At 51.7% G+C, this 18,998-nt stretch overlaps 7 protein-coding genes across 7 annotated transcripts; 5 read left to right on the forward strand and 2 right to left on the reverse strand.

Annotated features, from left to right (window-relative positions):
• Positions 1 to 619: 619 nt before the first annotated feature.
• J4E82_008191 (uncharacterized protein) lies at positions 620 to 2,628 on the forward strand (the record flags this gene model as incomplete). Its single annotated transcript, XM_051734426.1, has 2 exons — positions 620 to 1,051; positions 1,102 to 2,628. 2 exons carry the CDS (start codon positions 620 to 622, stop codon positions 2,626 to 2,628), a joined length of 1,959 nt encoding a protein of 652 aa, XP_051585794.1.
• Positions 2,629 to 3,233: 605 nt separating this feature from the next.
• Positions 3,234 to 3,830, reverse strand: J4E82_008192 (uncharacterized protein; the record flags this gene model as incomplete). Its single annotated transcript, XM_051734427.1, has 1 exon — positions 3,234 to 3,830. One exon carries the CDS (start codon positions 3,828 to 3,830, stop codon positions 3,234 to 3,236), a length of 597 nt encoding a protein of 198 aa, XP_051585795.1.
• Positions 3,831 to 4,173: 343 nt separating this feature from the next.
• J4E82_008193 (uncharacterized protein) lies at positions 4,174 to 4,761 on the forward strand (the record flags this gene model as incomplete). The annotated part of the gene is made up of 2 exons (XM_051734428.1): positions 4,174 to 4,348; positions 4,550 to 4,761. The coding sequence occupies 2 exons, from the start codon at positions 4,174 to 4,176 to the stop codon at positions 4,759 to 4,761; spliced, it is 387 nt and encodes a 128-aa protein (XP_051585796.1).
• A 967-nt stretch (positions 4,762 to 5,728) lies between these two features.
• J4E82_008194 (uncharacterized protein) lies at positions 5,729 to 6,295 on the reverse strand (the record flags this gene model as incomplete). Its single annotated transcript, XM_051734429.1, has 1 exon — positions 5,729 to 6,295. One exon carries the CDS (start codon positions 6,293 to 6,295, stop codon positions 5,729 to 5,731), a length of 567 nt encoding a protein of 188 aa, XP_051585797.1.
• A 1,621-nt stretch (positions 6,296 to 7,916) lies between these two features.
• Positions 7,917 to 10,354, forward strand: J4E82_008195 (uncharacterized protein; the record flags this gene model as incomplete). The annotated part of the gene is made up of 6 exons (XM_051734430.1): positions 7,917 to 7,974; positions 8,035 to 8,410; positions 8,459 to 8,530; positions 8,591 to 8,714; positions 8,818 to 8,985; positions 9,038 to 10,354. The coding sequence occupies 6 exons, from the start codon at positions 7,917 to 7,919 to the stop codon at positions 10,352 to 10,354; spliced, it is 2,115 nt and encodes a 704-aa protein (XP_051585798.1).
• Positions 10,355 to 13,085: 2,731 nt separating this feature from the next.
• J4E82_008196 (uncharacterized protein) lies at positions 13,086 to 14,567 on the forward strand (the record flags this gene model as incomplete). Its single annotated transcript, XM_051734431.1, has 5 exons — positions 13,086 to 13,133; positions 13,187 to 13,289; positions 13,338 to 13,406; positions 13,454 to 14,056; positions 14,125 to 14,567. 5 exons carry the CDS (start codon positions 13,086 to 13,088, stop codon positions 14,565 to 14,567), a joined length of 1,266 nt encoding a protein of 421 aa, XP_051585799.1.
• A 3,095-nt stretch (positions 14,568 to 17,662) lies between these two features.
• On the forward strand, positions 17,663 to 18,826 carry J4E82_008197 (uncharacterized protein; the record flags this gene model as incomplete). Its single annotated transcript, XM_051734432.1, has 1 exon — positions 17,663 to 18,826. The coding sequence occupies one exon, from the start codon at positions 17,663 to 17,665 to the stop codon at positions 18,824 to 18,826; it is 1,164 nt and encodes a 387-aa protein (XP_051585800.1).
• Positions 18,827 to 18,998: the final 172 nt, after the last annotated feature.

Consider the following 18,998-nt stretch of genomic DNA (forward strand, 5'->3'; position numbering starts at 1 on the left):
CACACAGACGTCATTTCCCCGTGCCAACGAAGAAGCTTCAGGCTGCCCTTCCGATGCCACTAAAACGCCGTCGAGTTTTCCACTGCAACTTCCCCACCAGGCCTTCCATCAGCGTCCTCATTTACCATGTAACGCCATCGTGCACTAGGGTGCTCGCACGAGAACTGATCGTCGGCACGTTAGCAGGAGATGGAGATTTGCTTTTCGTCGCGAGCGCAAGGGTTACCAGTCTTTTGCATGGTAAGCTCGTGTTAGGACCAGGATGGCACACCAGCAGAGGATCGACACAGGGTGTCCTGCCCCGAATCCCGGGTGGAACTAGGGCAGATGAGTTTTCGTTCGTGTTGAGTGGATCGAGGGAGTATTTATGTGTAGGACGTGCGGCTGATGCAGGTACGGGAGTGATGGATGCAGCCAGGGAGGCAAATGTCTCGTATTGGTCGTGGTCTTAAGAAGATAATCTTCCCTGTGTACGACATTTATCTACCTACCTTGGCAAGTCTTTGATCGTTCCTGCCGTTCAGTCAGCAGGCGCTATTACATCCGGTCGTTGCCTATCTACGACCACCTCCCCTGGTCAACTTGAGACGGAAGTGACATCTCACTCTATACACTCACCATGAAGTTTCTCGTTTCCCTCACAGCAGGTTTGCTGTCCATCGGCCTGGCCTCCGCCTCACCAGCTGCACCGCTCAACAAGAGAGCTGTATCGACTGACGGAAGCTGCGGAGGAACAAAAGGCTTCACTTGCAAGGGCTCTTCGTTCGGAAACTGCTGTTCGCAGTACGGATGGTGCGGAAGTTCGGTCGACCACTGCGGTGCCAGCTGTAACTCAGCATTTGGCACATGTACTGGCACTACTACATCAAAAGCAACTTCAGTAACGGTCAAGCCCTCTTCGACAAAAGCTGCTCCAGCTCCTTCCTCCGCGCCCACCAAGAAAGTATCACCAGATGCAACATGTGGTGGCGCCAATGGCTACACATGTCTGGGTTTCGCTGAAGGCAACTGCTGCAGTGCGAACGGATGGTGTGGTTCGACATCCGCATACGTGAGTATTTGAAACGCACACCATAACTGGACGTATACTGACTCTGACAGTGTGGAAGCGGTTGCCAATCTGGCTTTGGAAACTGCGGCAGCAACACCGGCTCAGGATCCAGCACAATCAAAAGCAGCGCTAGCAAGACTTCCTCAACAACCCCATCATCAACAGCATCTGGATCTGCTCTCCAATGCTTGAATGGAAAGAATGTTCCTTACAAGATGACCTCGGATGCTGAGTACTCTGAGCTTTCAGAGCCTTACAACCTGCGCGTTCCCTTCAAGCCGGCTGTCATCGTTCTTCCGACCACCAACCAGCACGTTCAGGATGCAGTTGTATGCGGTGCCCAAGCCGGTCTCAAGATCCAGGCCAAGTCAGGTGGACACTCTTATGCAAGCTTTAGCTCCGGTGGCAAGGATGGCGCCATGCAGATCAACCTCCAGTCTTTCCAGACTATCAAGCTTGACAAGAGCTCCGGCGTTGCTACAGTTGGCGGAGGAGTTCGTCTCGGCAACCTCGGTGACGGCATCTACACTCAAGGCAATGCTGCTGTAGCCCAGGGTACCTGCCCTGGTGTTGGTATTGGAGGCCACTACACACACGGAGGTTATGGCCATACATCGCGCAACTGGGGACTGGCCATGGACCAGGTCATTGGAGCCGACATCGTTCTTGCCAATGGAACCCTCATCAAAGCCTCGTCAACACAATCCCCCGACATCTTCTGGGCTATCAAGGGCGCAGCCGAGTCCTTTGGCGTCGTGACAAAGTTCTACCTCCAGACACGCGCCGCGCCCGCTGGCATCACATACTTCCAGTTCGCCTTCACTGGAATCCATGACTCTAAGAGCGTCTGGACCAACACCTTCTTGCACATCCAGGACGTCGCGAAGAATGCTTCCGTCGTCGACAACCGCGTCTCCTTCGGCATCTACCTCGACAACTACGGCTCCTACAGCCTATCCGGCGCCTTTTTCGGATCGGTCTCGGAATTCAACACCAAGGTCAGACCCGAGCTGCTCCGTACCCTGCCCACCGCCGAAGCAACCGTCGAGTCCATGGCCTGGTACGACTACATGGTCAAAGTGTCTGGCAAAACCAGTATCAAAGAACCCCTCACCGGCTACGACGAGCACGAAGACTTCTTCGCCAAGTCAGTCACAGTCCCTGAAGCTAGCGGTCTGACATCAAACGCCCTCAACGCTCTGTACGATTACCTCAAGACAGCCGGCTCGACAGAATACTACATCATCATCAACTTGTACGGCGGTCCCGGATCAGCGATTAACAGCAAAAACACTGATTTCGCGGCTTACGTCGACCGTGATAGTCTGTGGGTGCTACAGAACTACGGTTATGGAGGCGCGTCGATGAACTTTATCAACGGCATCAACAGTGCTATTATCAATGCGCAGCCGCAGACAAGCTTTGGTGCGTACTTGAACTATGTAGACCCGAGTTACGATGCCGCGACTGCGCATAAATTGTACTATGGTGATGCGGTGTACAGCAGGTTGGCCGCGTTGAAGCAAAAGGTTGATCCGGCACAGGTGTTCTGGAACCCGCAGGCTATTGGTGCGTAGAATTGGTTAGTTGGGCTTGTGTCAATGGTGTTTATGGGCGTTTTTTTTTGGACAGTAGTTGGAAGAGCTCCTCTTGTACATGTCGGATGATTTACAACTACTTTACTGTAGTAACTATAATGATACCTCTTGTTTCGACAGATTGAAGAAAAGTGGGCTACTAGACATTTTGTGATTCGAGTGTAGTTGCTCCAGTACCGGAAGCAGGTATCAGACGCATGAACTAATGTGGCGCTCAGAATCGGTCTCATGCAAGAGTTCTGTGACTGAGTTTGTGTTGTATCCTATATCTGACATGTGCAGTGTACGTGCGAGTGGATGCGATCGACATGGCATTCAATAAGCACCCCAGATGGGTATTGTATCCACACATGGCCGCCTGTCACTTTGGCTGCTGGGCCGAGAGTTTTGACCACCTCAAGGTCTACAACTTACATGCCCAGCCGAGCTGTGATATCTCTACCATGGCTCGGCGTCTCCCCGCGCATAGCCTGCGAAGGGTATATATCCTCTTCCACACTGATACACGCGTCGTGACCTGGACTCGTAGCACGATGCTGTGCTCTTCGTGGTTTGTATAACAAAATTGTGAACAGAACACATGGTCATCCACCCGCCGTCTTACTCCTCTCACCACCTTCGACCAGCTCTTCCTCTCCCCGCAATTCTGCCCCCTCTTCGTTATCAGCCATACCCACGCCCTCCACGCCTTCCCCTTCTCCCTCCTCTCCCTCCTCCCCCTCTTTCCCCTCTTTCCCCTCTGCAAGCTTCCTATACTTCCTCCTCGCCTTTTTAGCACTACTAGCCTTCTTCTTACTCTTCTCCCTCGCCTTGACCCTCGTTCGCGCACCCTCGCCCAACTCCATCTCCTCAATCCGATCCTGCAGTATCCTCCTCGCCATCTTCCTGTTGACCTCTCTGGACCGTGTGTCCTGGTATTTGACTACTATGCCAGTGGGTATGTGTTTGAGTTGCACAGCAGAAGAGGTCTTGTTGATCTTTTGGCCGCCGGGGCCTGAGCCTTTGAGGAAGTTTTCAATGAGGTCGGTGTCGAGGAGGGGGGTGCGTGGGGGTAGGGATTTGCCGCCGTTGAGGAGAGTGGTGGTGGTGGAGAGGTAGGCGCATTGGATGGGAATGGTGGTGCTAGGGAGAGGTGTGGCGGTGGTGAGGCGGGCGAGGGACGTGATGGAGAGGAGGCGCATCGTGGAGTTTGGTTAAACTAGGGTTGCAGACGATTTGGGTGCTGCGCCATTGGCGATGGAATTAGCATTGGGATTGTCCGTTGGTACAAAGTGGGTTGTTGGAAACTTCGAATAGTGTTTCGCTGGTTATCGATTCGCGCGTCATAAGGCTCTCGTCTGGAGCAATGCGATCAATTGCAATCCCTGCTCCGAATCCACCGGTCCCTGAACTCCTCATCTCCCCGGCATCATCTACACCGCGCGCACGCCCAAATCATCATTACACGACTCTACAGCTGCGATACCCTCATACAAGCTTTTTTTTTTGCGCACACAAAGCATTCCTCTACGGATTCGCAAGTCTATGCTTGATACTACAGTCCTCTTGGCCGCTTTCCTCTTAGCCAGCGCATTCACGCTCCTCCTCGCCGCAATGCTTTACCCATCCGCCCTCCTCCGCTGGTTCCAGCGCAAGAGGTACCAATACGAAGTCACATTCTCACTATACATGTTGACTTCGACCGAGAAGTTCATCTTCAGTACGTTGGCCCCATTGACTTGTCGTCGCATGCAAAACCGCATCTTGTCTTGTTTTCTCGAATGCGGAGATTCACCGCCCCTATCCTCTCTCTCTCTCTCTCTCTCTCTCTCTGTGAACGCCACACTGCCTCTGCACACACACACACATACTCTGCCTCTAGTACATGCTTGCAGATTTGAAAAACTAACAATTTCGACAGACTCGGTACTCTTTCTCCTCCTCTCCCTTCTCATAATCGCCGCGTCGCTGTACCTCCCCGAACACCTGACTATTATCGCGAACCGCATGTCTTACTATCTTTCTGGCAACCGCGACGCGCTTGCCAATTCCACACCGAAAGATGTCGGGATGCCGAATGCGCCGTTGGGCGCGGGTGCCATGGGGAATGGGAGGGGCATGATGGAGTTGTAAGGATGGAATGTCAACAGGGGGATGGTAGGGCAGAGATATGGGCTTGAGACATCGATTCTCGAACGTTGAGCATATGTGCATAGTGACGGGGCGCAAAGAGGCGTTATATCTGCTTTTCCGTCGGACGAGCCAGGGCATGAATTATAGACGTACTAGAAGTATAGTAATGTTAATAACTACATCACAAGGTTGCTTCTCATTCTTCGTAACCCCCCATGTGTCGCAGCCATGTCTCGTCATTCTGACAGGCCTATACGGAGGCATGCGCATTAACAATATGAGTACGTTGTTGAAAGTATCGAGGCGTGTATGCAATGACCGTCTCACGTGGGCGATGCGGTATGCACTGTGATATGCATGACGCACGACGCATTGCGCACCTGGGAGCACACATCACAATCATGTCACGCTCTGACTGCATGATTCGCATGGTACATGGGCGGCTAGCGTTTGAACAGTGAGGTTGGACGATGCCTGTGAGTCATGTTTCTGGCCTCCAGGCCCAAGGTTCTTTGGAGTGGTGTGAAGCTGTGTTGAGACTGAATAGTAGTAAGGGTGTCTCATAAGTCTGCAGGTGTAGCGATGTCTGCAGTTGATGCTGGATTGGACGTAAGCTGGTACGTACGCGATTGGAGTAAGACAGAAGTCCACCATCAAAATCCTCGTTGCGTTGAGAAGTGATATCTATAAGTGAAATGAGATCCGACAGGGAAACAGTACACCACGCCGTTTGCAACGCGAATATGATATAAAGTGATCAAGGACCAGCGCCGAGAAGATGAAAGAATGTCAATGTATGTTCCACCCAGTAGTCATGGTATCTTGCGAAGCTGAAGGTAAACACCCGCCAGATAAAAGGATTGTCCCTCTCAGATCGTGTTCTTTCAATCAGACGCGGACGTATGCACGGTTGTCGCAGTATAAATGTTGGCTGTGGATTGGTATAGTGCCAGGGCAGTGATACCGTTCAGTTGCCAAACAGAACGCGTACCGCATTCATGAGCGCCACAGTAGTATAATCGCTGACCGCAACGACAGCGGGAAAGCTATCCACCGCATTGACATATCCTTGGGCAGTAGCGTCATCATCAACGAGAAGCAAGATAGTCGGAATATTGGCTATAGTATTGTTGTGTACTATCTTCTTCGACGTGTCTAGTGCGAATTTTAGTTGCCGTTCAAAGGCCTGTCCATGGTGGTTGATCACGTTGGTAGTGGCGCAGATGACAATTACTACCGCTCCGCTGGCTGACAGAAAGTCGACATGCATTTCTGTCATGCCGTAGTCGAAGCGGTATGGAACGTGTCGTACTTGTCGTGGCAGGGCTCGGCCCAGAGGCTCGAAAGGATCTACGTCCTTCGCCAGTGTTGTCGATGGGGGATGAGGTACAAATGGGGTGAAGAGCGTGATGATTTCTGCTTCATTCAGGTGTCGCAGCCGCTCGATAGTTTCCGTGGGACAGCGTACGATCCTGGCGGCGTTGGTAGATGAGATTTGTGTTGTCTTCGATGCGCAAGAGGTGGATGAGGCCATTTTGAGCGGTGTGTTCTGGTTTTCGCCAATGACTGTTCGACTGTCTCCAGGCTGGTTGAAGACAAGAAGACGATACTGAGAGTTGTAGGTGGCCCGGGCGAGACAGAAGACGGTGAGTTATGCAAGCATGCTCTACGACAGCTTAGCCCTGAACTTTTGTCTACTCAGCCTTTAGCTCTCATGGTGAATCAAGTATTGTCCCGAGTGGGAAAAAGCACCGCAATGACGCTATACCCGTTGACGTACCAGTCCGAAGCGAGCAGCCAACATGCGTTGGGTGCTATACTCGATAGCGAAGTAGAACGCTCAGGATGTAAAACCCAGGCGTAAAACAAAGCAGCTATCCAAGGTTGCATGTAGCCATCTCAGAAGCCCTCTGATGAAGTAGCAATGTTGTGTGGTCATCGATCGCCGAGTGGACTGCAACCTTGCTGATTGTGCCTGACGATGCGAACACCCTGTCTAACTAAGGACAAGCTTCTGATGTTAGATATCAGCACTATTGGCAGCAATAATGGGGTGGTACCAGAAAGAAGATGAAGAATGTAGTACAAGACCTCGGCCATGCTGTCTCCGCGTGTAGATAGAGCAGTGCATCCCCAACCATAATAGGTGCGAATCTTGCTGATTGGATTACGCTATCGAGTTCGTAGCCTTGAACGGAACGACAGAAGCGTTGCCGAGGCGTGTTGGTTTATATCAGTGAGGAGCACAACGGGCGTATGATTGCATGGCGACGGTTGCGTCGGGTAGTAGCGGAATCGTGTGTACCGAGAATAGAAGACGCCACATCTGAACGTCGATCCAGGATCCAGCAACAGTAATCTTGTGAGTTTACTGACCTGAAGAGGTTGAAGGGCGATCCTAAAGGCCAATCGGCCGGCCTGATGGAGAATGACAAAGATCCAAGGGAAGCCGTCCCGCTCGACATGGAGCGAGCGCCAACAACCAGGTCGACAACATAGTTCAACATCCGTTGCGTATAGACCACAGGTCAAGGGAAGTGTAGCATGCGGGGGCAGTACGATTCGTGTCAAGGTTGCAGAAGGCGTGCTTAGGTTGATCGTTGACCTGCAAGGCGACCATCCTTTTTTGACCAGTAGGAGCCGCGCGGGCCGCTTTCATTACACCTAATGCTTCTTGTGTAACACAACAGGTCGGTTCTGATGTGGCAGCGGGCGACAACTGCGATGCATGCTCCAGTGATGGCTCGGACATGCGGGTGATATCTGCACGATTAATTGAATCAAGCACAAGTAGCGTGAACGAGCTGCGGATAGCTAGACCGGCTTCCGCGCTGTTGTGTGCCCAGACTAGAATACTAGCGATGAACACCAGGTCTGCAATACACCAGCTGGAGGTTTGAGTCAATGCTGATGGAAGAAATGTGGGTGGAAGACGGGTGAGATGCGCGGCGGTCGTTAGTGGGGCTTGCTCGCTTGATCGGAAGTGGGAAGGCGCGATCAGGGTGTCAACAACCATCGCGACAACGCGCCCACGTAATCACCAACGGCGCATACAACAGGCTGACCACTGTCTTAGCATATGCATGTTGCACTGACAATGTAATGCTATCCGTCACCTGTAACTTCACATCGACTTCGCTCCAGGCCCGCTACTGATGGACTCTGCAGAAGAGCAGCCGACGCTGCATGAGACGCTAAACCTACTGCATCAAGGTAAGTGTCGGTATGCGGCTATGGATTCCATTCAGGAACAGTGCTTACACAGGCCTGCAGCATCTAGAACGACAGCAAAGCAACGTACAATCAAGGTATCTAGTATAGTCGATGTCATCTGCCGTTACGCCTCAGAGAATGGTCTTGACCAGGATGCTCTCCGAGACATTGTTCAGCTCGCGTCGGTGAAGACATCACTAGACCAAACAACCATCACGACCTTGATCAAGAACCTGTATCCATCTCAAAAGGTCCCAAGCGATGTTGTCATCACCATCATTGGTGCTCTTGGGCAGGGCAAGGGCAAACCGTCACCAGGTACACAAGACAGCCTTGTAAAGTGGCTCATTATCATCCACGAGATTATCGAAAGCCCGACAGTGCTGTCTCGCTTGTACGGCGTGCTGTTTGGCATGCTCGATATGATCAGCATAAGGTGTGCCGCTCCAAGCAGATACTACACCAATCCGTGCTAATTTAGAAGGACTTCCGTGTGCCATCTACTCTCCCTCATCACTCGCAGAAAGCACGTAAAGCCATTCCGGATACAGCAACTGTACGCATGACACCACTAGCAGGAAGAGAATTTCGACAGCGACGACTAACGCTACTACAGGCTCGAGCTATCTCGCGGCCTCGGTAATGAACCAGCGCTCCAAGGTCTTCTCCGTGTTTATAAGGATTACTATCCAGATATCATTCTCGGTAGCACATCCACGAGCCGAAAGTCGTTCGCTCCGGTGAGTACCCGTCCCTCGTGTCACCATAGATGTTACCTTGGATCCTCCACACCATTCCCCCGCAATGCACCGTCACACTGCTGAACGCGGGCTAACTTGATAGCGACCGGATTCCGAATGGCAAGCCAGGATCCTCGCAATCCAAGAGGCCAGCGTGGCGGAAGATGACTCAAACGCGGATAGGCAGCACGGGTTCAAGGTGCTGCGAAGGAGACTCAAAGGTAGCAAAGAATCGGTGATTCCAGACGTGCATACCTATCATGCGACAGAGGTACGTGAAAACGTGCTCTTTTCACCATGAAAGCATTGACGTTGTATGACAGAACTCGGTAACCCTCGAGGGTATTGATGGTGTGGACGACTTTGTCGAAAAGCTCGACAGGATAGAGCCACCGGGTCAGCTGGTAGCGGTCCTCACGGACCCATTACTACAGAAATACATCGCCCTCAAGCCATCGCCGATCAACACCGCTCGACTGAGAACGTGGCTCGCAGCATGTCTAGAAGAACAATTCGAGGAATACCGACAAGGCACTGGGAACGCTCAACACCTATCTGAGATCCTCGATGGGCTACTGAGGTACGCTCGATTCACGAAGAAACTACATCGTCCAGCACGAGCCTTTCTCCTCAAATATCTGCCGGTATGGAACGGACAGCAAGACCGTGCTACTGTGTTGGGACTTGTCTCCTACCTCCAGGTTTATGACTTCAATGCGGACTATAGATCCTATTTCAAGCATATTGAATCTGCCCTAGCAACCCAGGGAATCTCAGCATACGCGACGCTAGTCGACTTCTACACAGCCCTACTGGTAAATCAGATCAACATGACTTCCACGGGTTCCGAAGACATACGAGAAGCGGGCCAGGAAGTATTGGAAGACATAATGGAGCATGTGAGGGACTTGTTCACCTCGGCTCTTCTATCCGTCCCACCAGGTTCTGGCATCGACCTCACATCATCCATCCTCTCCTTCTACGAACACCTCAGCGCCTCCTCGAACCCACACGTCATCCCGATCCATTTACCGCCTATGCATCTTGTCTACCTGCTCGCCCAAGACACGTCCGCGACGACTCTTTCCCGCATATGCGGCATCATCGGCACGTACAAGTCAGCCTTTGACGCGCATCCCAAGCCAGTCAAGGTATATTACTCACCAGAAGTTACCGATACGTTCAACCAGTGTCTGCGCGACTTGTACAACCTCGTATGGGTATCTCGCGGCCTTGTTGCGCAAAAAGACAAGTCAAAGGGCTTGTACTGCCATGACGGACTTCGCTCCACACTCGACAACTACCTAAAAACTGTGGACCGAAACTATGCTATTGCAGGTGCGTTTACCTTGTCATTCAATCCGTGCTTGACGTCGCTCTCTGCTGCGGCGTGGCGTGCGATGGAGAGGCGGGAAATTGGCAAGGTGGGCGAGGAAATGATCAACAAGTATCACACTGGACCTGTTGGTGAGAAGAGCCTGGCATTGCTTAAGAAGGAGGGTGGTGTGGGCGTGGACTGGGAGGGTGCAAATGGGTACAAGGTCTTTGTGTTGCAGTGGTTGAATGAGAGAGGGTTGGGTGGGATCAAGAGTTTGATGTTTGCTACTGTTACCAACTTGAAGAATACGGCTTCTGAGTAGCCGTCGAAAATCTATCGAACAGTTGCATAATGCAGTCTTGTTAAGTTTGCTCTTGGATCTGCGGAATAAACAGTATGGTCTCGGAGAGGGATAGATCCAAAGTTACTACCGCTATGATTTTGAGGAAGGTGACTTGCACGATCGCGAACTCAAGATGTATCCGCCGCTCCTTGTCCAGATCGACAATCGGCTTAGGCGACTGTGCCGCGCAGTTGTTAGGGCTGATAGGTATTTTTGGCCTGGGCTGTTGGATCCAGCTGGTCATCTATTGGTAAAGTCGATCTCTATTCGTGTGAGCAATGTAGGGGAGATACTGAAGGTGTTGCAGGAGAGCCGTAATGCTTGGATGGAGACAAAGGGTAATGTTAGTGTCGAGGACGGACTGAGGCTCAGCTGTGTTTCGGGCCGTAAGGAAGAGGGTCGCGCCAGTGGCTGCTAGAGCATGAGTGGTTTCGATACGCATGCCGTTCTCATCAGGGGGCTTTACTGAAAACAACATGTTGCTTAACGTGATGTAAAGCAGCATCCTTTCTTAGCAGGGTGCTTTACTAACATAACATGTTTACCTAACGTTATGTAGAGCGGCATCCGTTGAAGATCTACAACTAGCGTAGCTGTCGTTTTCTCCTATTCTAGCCTAGTGCGTCTCAGCTCCAGGGCGTCCCTCGTTACACTTAGAGGTGGCTCGACAACAAGCCGCTGAGGAGCGTCACGAAGCGAAGAAAGCGCACAGAGCTGGCTGCGCAACGAGTGCTCAAGAAGCAGCAACGCGACGCTGCGACTGCACCGAGAAGTTACGATGCATACGATAAAAGTAAGCGGGAAGCCTTCCTTACACAAGACTAGTTGAAATCCTAGAAAGTGTCGTTGTGTTGTTGTTACAACAAGTGGTGTCGACACTGGTCTTCTGGCTGCGTCTCCCCTACCTAAAGTTTCCAAAAGCGGCGGTACAAGCAAGATACCAGCGAGGTTGAGATAGTAAAAAAGCTGCACAAGTTTCTATATAGTGATATACTAGAGATTCTCGCGATAATAGCTTTTGCGCAGTGCTATACAGTATCATCTTTCTAGTTGTCCCACATCGGTGGGATGGCTTACATGGCGTACGGGCACTGTAGCGCCAAGTTCATTCCAGGGCGATTGGGACCCCGAATCGCGCCTCATACTGAACAAGGCGGTCATAAGGGCTGGGAGGGGTGCGATTTTGGCTTGAGACTCATTTGCGCGCGCTCTATCTGAACTGACGCAGTCAGCTCTGGAATAATATGGTCGACCGTGTTCGAGAGAAGGCTACAATTGAGCGTATGGCGGTACGTGATGAATGCAGTGTCGAGCAGTTCAAGGCCTCTATCTCGTCGAAAGTGTTGTTCAAGATACGAACACACACTCGCCGGAAATATAACTCAGGGAAGATGCAGAGTGTTATGAAAAAGACGAAGTGTTTTGAAAATCAGTGAGAACTAATGGTCATAAGTCCAGACTCGTGTAGTTGAGTGAAGATCAACGGAAGATTCGTGAAGTATCAACTGGGTGTGAAGGCGAGGTTGAAATAGCCACCTCAAGAATCTGGGGATCCGTTTCAGCTTGGAGAAAGACGGGTGGGGCCAGAGACCCACTTTGCGCAGTTAGCCGTTAGCTTCGGTGCATTACCTGTCCGATTATTCATCGTCCAGGGATCTTATAGATGAATGCACAGACCTGAATAGACTAGACACGCAAATCAGACGATCTGTATAGGGTAACTACTGTTGAACAAACCTCAATCTATGTGCCAAAATGATTCATTCGTACCATATGAGGCCCCGTAAGAGACGATCTCGGACACTTAGCATTGCGGGACGCACCGTACGACTGCTTGGGTCCTAGGATACTTTTAACGCTCCGGACGAATCGCTAGAGGTACGTATGTGTGACAATCATATGATTATACTCCTTGAAAGTACATGTGGACACTAGAGCAGCTGTTGTGGGGTCTGCTCTGCACCCAAACCTAAGTACACGATAAGGAAACGCATAATGGCATACATGAATGTTTGCTTTTGATGTAATGAATTGAGGAAAAGGTTTTTTGAGACATCGACTACTATATCTCGCTGGAATACTGCCATTCTGTTCTGTGTAGTTGTCATTCACAGCATGTGGTACTGAGCCTTGGCTGCGTCTGTGTTTCTGATATACCCTGTCAAGACTTGCCTAGGGAACCCATAATCTTCCGGGTACATTCGAAAATAGCAAAAGGTTTTACACTTAGCAATTTACGCTACAGGGTCGACTGCATGGTGACGCAAAAGATTTCGTCTTGTATCACCGAGCCAAATCCCCGCGGGTTCTTGACTATAAGAAGCGCCAGACTTTTGCTATCTAGGGAGCACTCTCATCAACGTTTTGATCAACACCTCTATTCGCAGATATGACGAACCCCAAGCCCTCATTTGTTCCTATGTTGGAATCGCTATCCTTGGATATGACCACGATGTCGATGCCAATCATTACTACAGTATCACTTGGTGTTGTAGCTCTGATTTCGCTCGTCATTATCGCCTCCAACAAATCGAAAATCCCTCTCGCGAATCCCCCAGACCGCTTCAAGACAGCGTTTTCTCGTCAACTTGAATTCATAACACACGGGCTCGAGGTCGTGGAAAATGCCAGAAAGCGATACGGCAAGCAGCCTTACAGACTAATCACCAATGTTGGAGAGATGCTTGTCCTCCCGCCTTCGTACGCTCAAATGATCCGTAATGAAAAAGCTTTACACTTTGGCACAACTTTTGCACAAGTAAGGCACACAGACCTGTTTTGCGAACAATGTCATGCTTACTCAGGCGGTAGGATTTCCACGGCTATCTAACTGGCTTTGAGCCTTTTGGTACCCTTGGCGATAAGAGGGATCTTGTACAGAAAGTAATCAAGAAACAACTCACTAAACAATTGAGTTCGTGGAGACTGTACCAAGTAAAGCGCAGCACTAACTGTACCACAGATTTTACATCGAAGCCACTCTCTGATGAGACCTCTTTCGCTCTCGATGTCGTCTTTGGCGATTCTTCAGGTATGGGTGAAATTGCGTACGTTTTACGCAGACTAACAGTTTGCTAGAGTGGAAAGAGACTAACATCACAAACGACATACTTAACGTTGTGTCCCGCCTGTCATCAAAGATTTTCCTTGGAGACAAACTTTGCCGCAATGAAACCTGGATCAGGCTATCAAAAGAATACGTCGTCACTGCTGTCGAATCCACGAAGAGTTTTCTTGCATGGCCCAGGTACTTGCACTTCATGATCCCATGGGTTTCAAAAGATGCCAAACTAGTCCTTCGGCAGCTCGATGGCATCCGCGCTATTCTTAGACCGATTCTGGAGGAGAGGGAGCTGATGAAGGCTGAAGCCAGAAAGATGGGTACGCCAGTTCCGGTCTTCGAAGACACATTGGAGTGGCTTCAGGAAGAGAGCCAGGGAGCTGCGTATGACCCTGCTGCATACCAGATGCTTCTTACCATCGCCGCCATCCACACGACTTCTGACTTGCTTAGTCAGGTTATTATGCGTCTTGGAAACGAGCCGCATCTTATCGATGACTTGAGGGCGGAGATTGTATCCGTTCTCGGCGCTGAGGGGTTTTCCAAAGCCTCAATCGCTAATTTGAAGCTCATGGATAGTGCGCTCAAGGAAACACAGCGAATGAAGCCGTTACAGATGCGTAAGTGATGTTCAACCTTCAATCTTCCTGGAATATCAGCATCTGGTTTACTGACTGTTGCAAACTAGTCGCCATGAAAAGAATTGCAGAGAAGAAGGTTGTTCTCTCCAACGGTCTTACTATCAACAAGGGCGATCGTCTTGCGGTGGATGCACACGCAATGCTTGATCCAGAGGTGCACCCGAATCCAGACAAGTTCGACATTTATCGATACCTTCGGATGCGCGAAGACACTAGTAATTCTACAAAGGCGCTCCTTGTTACTACTAGCCCCGAAAACCTCACCTTTGGCCACGGAATTCACGCATGCCCTGGACGTTTCTTTGCTGCTCTCGAGGTAAAAATTGCGCTTTGCCATATCCTAACAAAGTACGACTGGGAGCTTCTACCGGGATCAAACTTGGAGCCGTTTGTCCAGACTGGGGACCAGACGTGCCTTGATCCTAGGAATATGGTGCGCTTTAGACGTCGCAAAGAGGAGATTGACTTTGATTCTCTATCCTACAAATAAGCGTTATGTATTTGCAACCATTTGGTATCGCTTTTTATGTTCTAGGTACCGTTGAAAACATCTAGTGTTCTGAAAACCTACCTTTATAGAAATGTTATACTTGGTTGTTCAATCGCATTGTGCTGTCCTGCGTTGGCATCACCACTACTTCATTGTGATGGAGATTGTTAAGATAGTCTATCTGTAAAGACTGCGCTATCCCGATGACTTATCTGTCGATTAAAAAGAAAACCTAGACCATCTCCAAGACACGTTAGTTTTCAAGGACTCTCCGCACCACGGAGACCAAGGCACACATAACGGAGCAGTCGCGACGGGAACGCGGGAGTACGGGAAGGCGCGACGCTCAGTCCACAGAACCACGTGAGATGGGCCAGGTAACGTGATCCGGCAGCTTCCGGTGTCCAGGCCTACAATGACATTATCGACATTCTGATCTCACGAGTACGTATTCAAGTCTTGGTATCTGCCAGCGGGCACGTATATTGCGTCATTTAGCAGCCGGCTCTCCAATGCCCTTGCTTACATCGTATACGCTGAGATTGTTGGCCAATTCGACACCACGTCTTACTACGCACTGCGTATGTGCCTGCAGCCTGCTTCTGCTGACAGGTCGCCTCGCCGTCTATTTTCGGCGGTATTCAAATGCAATACCCATGCAGGGCGAACCTGGCGCCTGCATGACATCATCTCACAACGTGTGGTAATCAAAGGGACGCCAACAAACTGCTTTTGCGAGAACCATGTCCACCATGAAACAAGGTCCTGCAGCACCCCCCATTGTTGACAACTCAAACAGGAATGGCATGTCTAGCGGGGTCAGTGATGCAGGAACTGGTGCCCTGTGGAACTTGCGAAGATGGGGCAGCAAGTCATCTGGTCGCATTGTCCTATCGGTTCGCAGTCGGCTGACCAGATTTGGGAGGGCAGCGCTGGGATGCGCAGATCTACCCGCACGGCGCAGAAGCGCACATGGCCAGACCTTCTAGACTGATGAGACGTATGTGATGGTGTTCGATCATGGCGTGGTTTCGCATCGCCATCGATACGCTTTCATTCGCACGGGCAAAGTATATCGAGTCAGTTGTCGATTAGCATTGTATTTGCTTTGGCCGCGGAACCTACTCGGCATCGGTCTGGGCCGTGCAGTTGTCCGGCGGAACTATACAGATGAGTGAGGGGTATGGCGGAAGCGATGTTCCTTGAATGTCGATATGGAGCGAGGGCTGTCAAGGCAAAAGACGGTATCGGGCGGCTGAGGTCAGATGGCAATTTGGGCGGTAACAGCGCTGGGCGGGGAGAATACAAAGAGAGGTTGAGGGGTATGCTAGAACCCCCTCCCCCACAGACACGATAACGACGATAAGACACCCTGGAATATTCTAAAGGATGACCTTGGACGAACCGGGAGATGGTGTGTGGACTGATTGCCCCGTGAGCTGCTGTGTGCGGAGTTGTGTGGGAGGTGTTCAGATGATTGAGGCGTCATTGTGTAGATGACCTACTAGCTATTATGTCCTGCTGAGCTCGGGGACTTTCACATGCAAAAAGAGCGACATGAGCAATCGATAACACATGGGCGGGAACGTACCGCAGTTGGTGCTAACGATGCAGACATCGCCTGTCTACCCGCTGCGAGACATTGGCGTGCCCTGAGTGAACCTTCTAGTCGGCGCTGGTGCAATTGTGCAGCGCCTGCGCCAGTGGCGTTGGCACTACAGCCGCTTGAGAGAGAGGCCATGTCACAAGACCATGAACGGGCACCGCTATTCCACAGAACTCGGTGAGCAAGTCTTCGGTAACCGCCGCTGACGGAGAAGGGGGGTCAGATCCATGCAGAGACAGACCCAATCAGTGCGCCACTCGCCTTGAAAGGCAGTTGCAGTGAATTGAGTTTCTCTGGCAGGTCAAGCGCAGGGTCAGCTAGGATGTGGAGCATGCGGGATAGTCATGTTTGCATTATTGACGGCGGTCAGACTGCGCATAGCGTACGAGGCAAAGATGGAAGATGACGGAAGCGGTGACTGTCGACCGGAAGCGATGTGTAGAGTGGTATGGGATTGGGCGCTGCTGTGACACGCTGGCTGGGAATTGGGCGCCCAATGGTAGGGCAATGGTGGGCAGTGGTATGCAATTCGGTACCAGACAGATGCAATGGCAAGAGGCCAGTCACAAAGCTCATCAATGGCAGCAGGAAACGTGTATAGTCTACTCATGACGAGACAATGCAAATGTCGGGAATGCATTGAGTCGGCCCCGACTCGTGCGGGCTAGCCGGGTTTGCATAGACGGAGCGACAAGTAATTGCTCAGCAACTGTGCAGCTACAGTGACTCAACTCTGACTGCGACGAGCCCATTGCTCGCTCCATGTCCGCACAAGCTCCGCCTCAGGCGTCGCCCTGCAATTGGCCGCTCTAATTGGAGCCCCCTTCGTCTTCCTTCTATTCACTTCTTGGCCGCCCGCATTCGTCAGCTGCCGGCCGCGCGCAACGGGCGCTCCTCATATGGATGATGCCTGGCCTGGGGGGAGGAGGAGAGCCTGGCACGCGCCAACCGCACACCCTCTTTGTCTGGTTCGCTAGCACATGGGCCGCAGTGTCTCAAAAGCAGAGTCACACTGGCCTTGTTCGCAATCCTGTAGCCTGCTGAAACCCCGACGACCTTGGGTGGTGCTTCTTATAACTCCGCCGCCCACCCCGTCTGTTTCGGGACGACTAACCTACCATCCAATTCAACTCGTCCTATCTCCGCACTGTCAGTTCGCAGCTAGGGTTACTAATTCATCACTGAACAAGCTGGTCTAAGCAGTCGGTCGGACCATTCTGCCGGGTTCCACGGTCACGTTTGCGCCTGCTCGCACCTGACGATATAACTGTGGCGAAGCCGTTTACTCAACCAAGGCTGCCTGCCACAGCTTCCACTCACATACCTCGTACCAATTGAAGCATCCCCCCCCTTCAACCATTGTTCGCATTACCAACGCAGCATTTTCTTGCGGCTGCCTGGACGCAACCAAGTAGTCAAATACCGCTACCGCCCCCGACGTTGCGCTCTTACCAAGGACAAACTTCCCACACCCACACCCACCCACGCAATGGCAAACTCGCCCTACAAGACGCCCCCGAGCAATCGACTCACCGTTTCCTCGCTCCTCTCGCCCCCTGAGATGAAGCGATCAGAGTCGTTTGGCACATCAATTCCGCCTGCATTTATTCAATCGCCCTTTTCGTCGTTCAATTCAGGAGCTTCCAAGTCTGCCAACAGCCCCGACATGACCCTCCAGGCAGCAGCCGCGCACCGCATCGCCTACGCCTCTCCGCCAATCTCGCCATACGACACACAGGCACAAAAGGAGAACATGGAGAGCGCCGACGAACAATGCACGCGGGACCCCCAGCTGTTCGCTCCGGTCGATGCAGCGGCTCCCATTGCTGACATGCCGCTGTTCCCCGAGGAGTCATCCGAGTCAGCCTCGCAAGAGGCCATCACCGCGCACATGAACTCCAAGGATTACGCACAGCTAGAGAGCAAGCCGAGTCGCGCAGACTACGAATTGACCGCCACGTTCGTCTCCAATGTCTTCGCCTTGGCCAAGAAGGATCCGAAAGCGTGGTGGGCTCAGGAGCGACGCTTCGACAGCTACTACGGCAAGCCAACCGGCGTGCAAAAACGCTCGCCCTTGAAGAAGCTTGCACCTGCCCCATCGTCGCGGCCCCGCCAGCCCAAGGTCGCTGTTCCCCGGCTGCCTCCTCGCACTCCTCGCGCTGCACCCAAGGCCAAGCGCACGCCTCTCACACAAATCCACGACTCTTTCGACACCATCATGACTACCACCACCTCACCAAAGTCAGCCTCCCCCAAGCCTTCCCGACCAGCCACCAACCGCGACGACTCCGACTACAACGCGATTCCAGATTACTCGCCACCGCTTGATACGCTGCCCAAGGGCAACACCAAGATCCTCAAGGCTGAGTGGAAAGGGCAAGCGTTGTCACTGGCCGACGATCCCGATCGTGATCTTCTGCACGAGGCTGAGTTGAACCTCGCTGGCACGCTCCGCCTCAACTGCGCCACGTATCTTACGAGCAAGCGACGAATCTTCCAGGCTCGCATCGAGGCACTCAAGATTGGCAAGGAGTTCCGCAAGACGGATGCGCAGCAGGCGTGCAAGATTGACGTCAACAAAGCTAGTAAGTTGTGGCAGTCGTATGATCGTGTGGGCTGGTTCAATCCGGAGTACTTTCGCCAGTATCTCTGAACGATTCGCATCGCAAACATGGGATATATAGCACACGGTACCCTTTTTCTTTTTATTCCTATTTTACGTTTTCCTTGGTTACGATGCATCAATTTGTTCATCGCATCTTCGCGGCTCAATGTTCGAGTCCGCTTTTCTTGGATAAGACTGATATGAACAATACGGAGGGGAC

The sequence above is a fragment of the Alternaria postmessia genome (genome assembly GCF_024291825.1).
Source record: "Alternaria postmessia strain BMP 2775 chromosome Unknown scaffold_63, whole genome shotgun sequence".
In the NCBI taxonomy this organism is placed as follows: Eukaryota; Fungi; Ascomycota; class Dothideomycetes; order Pleosporales; family Pleosporaceae; genus Alternaria; species Alternaria postmessia.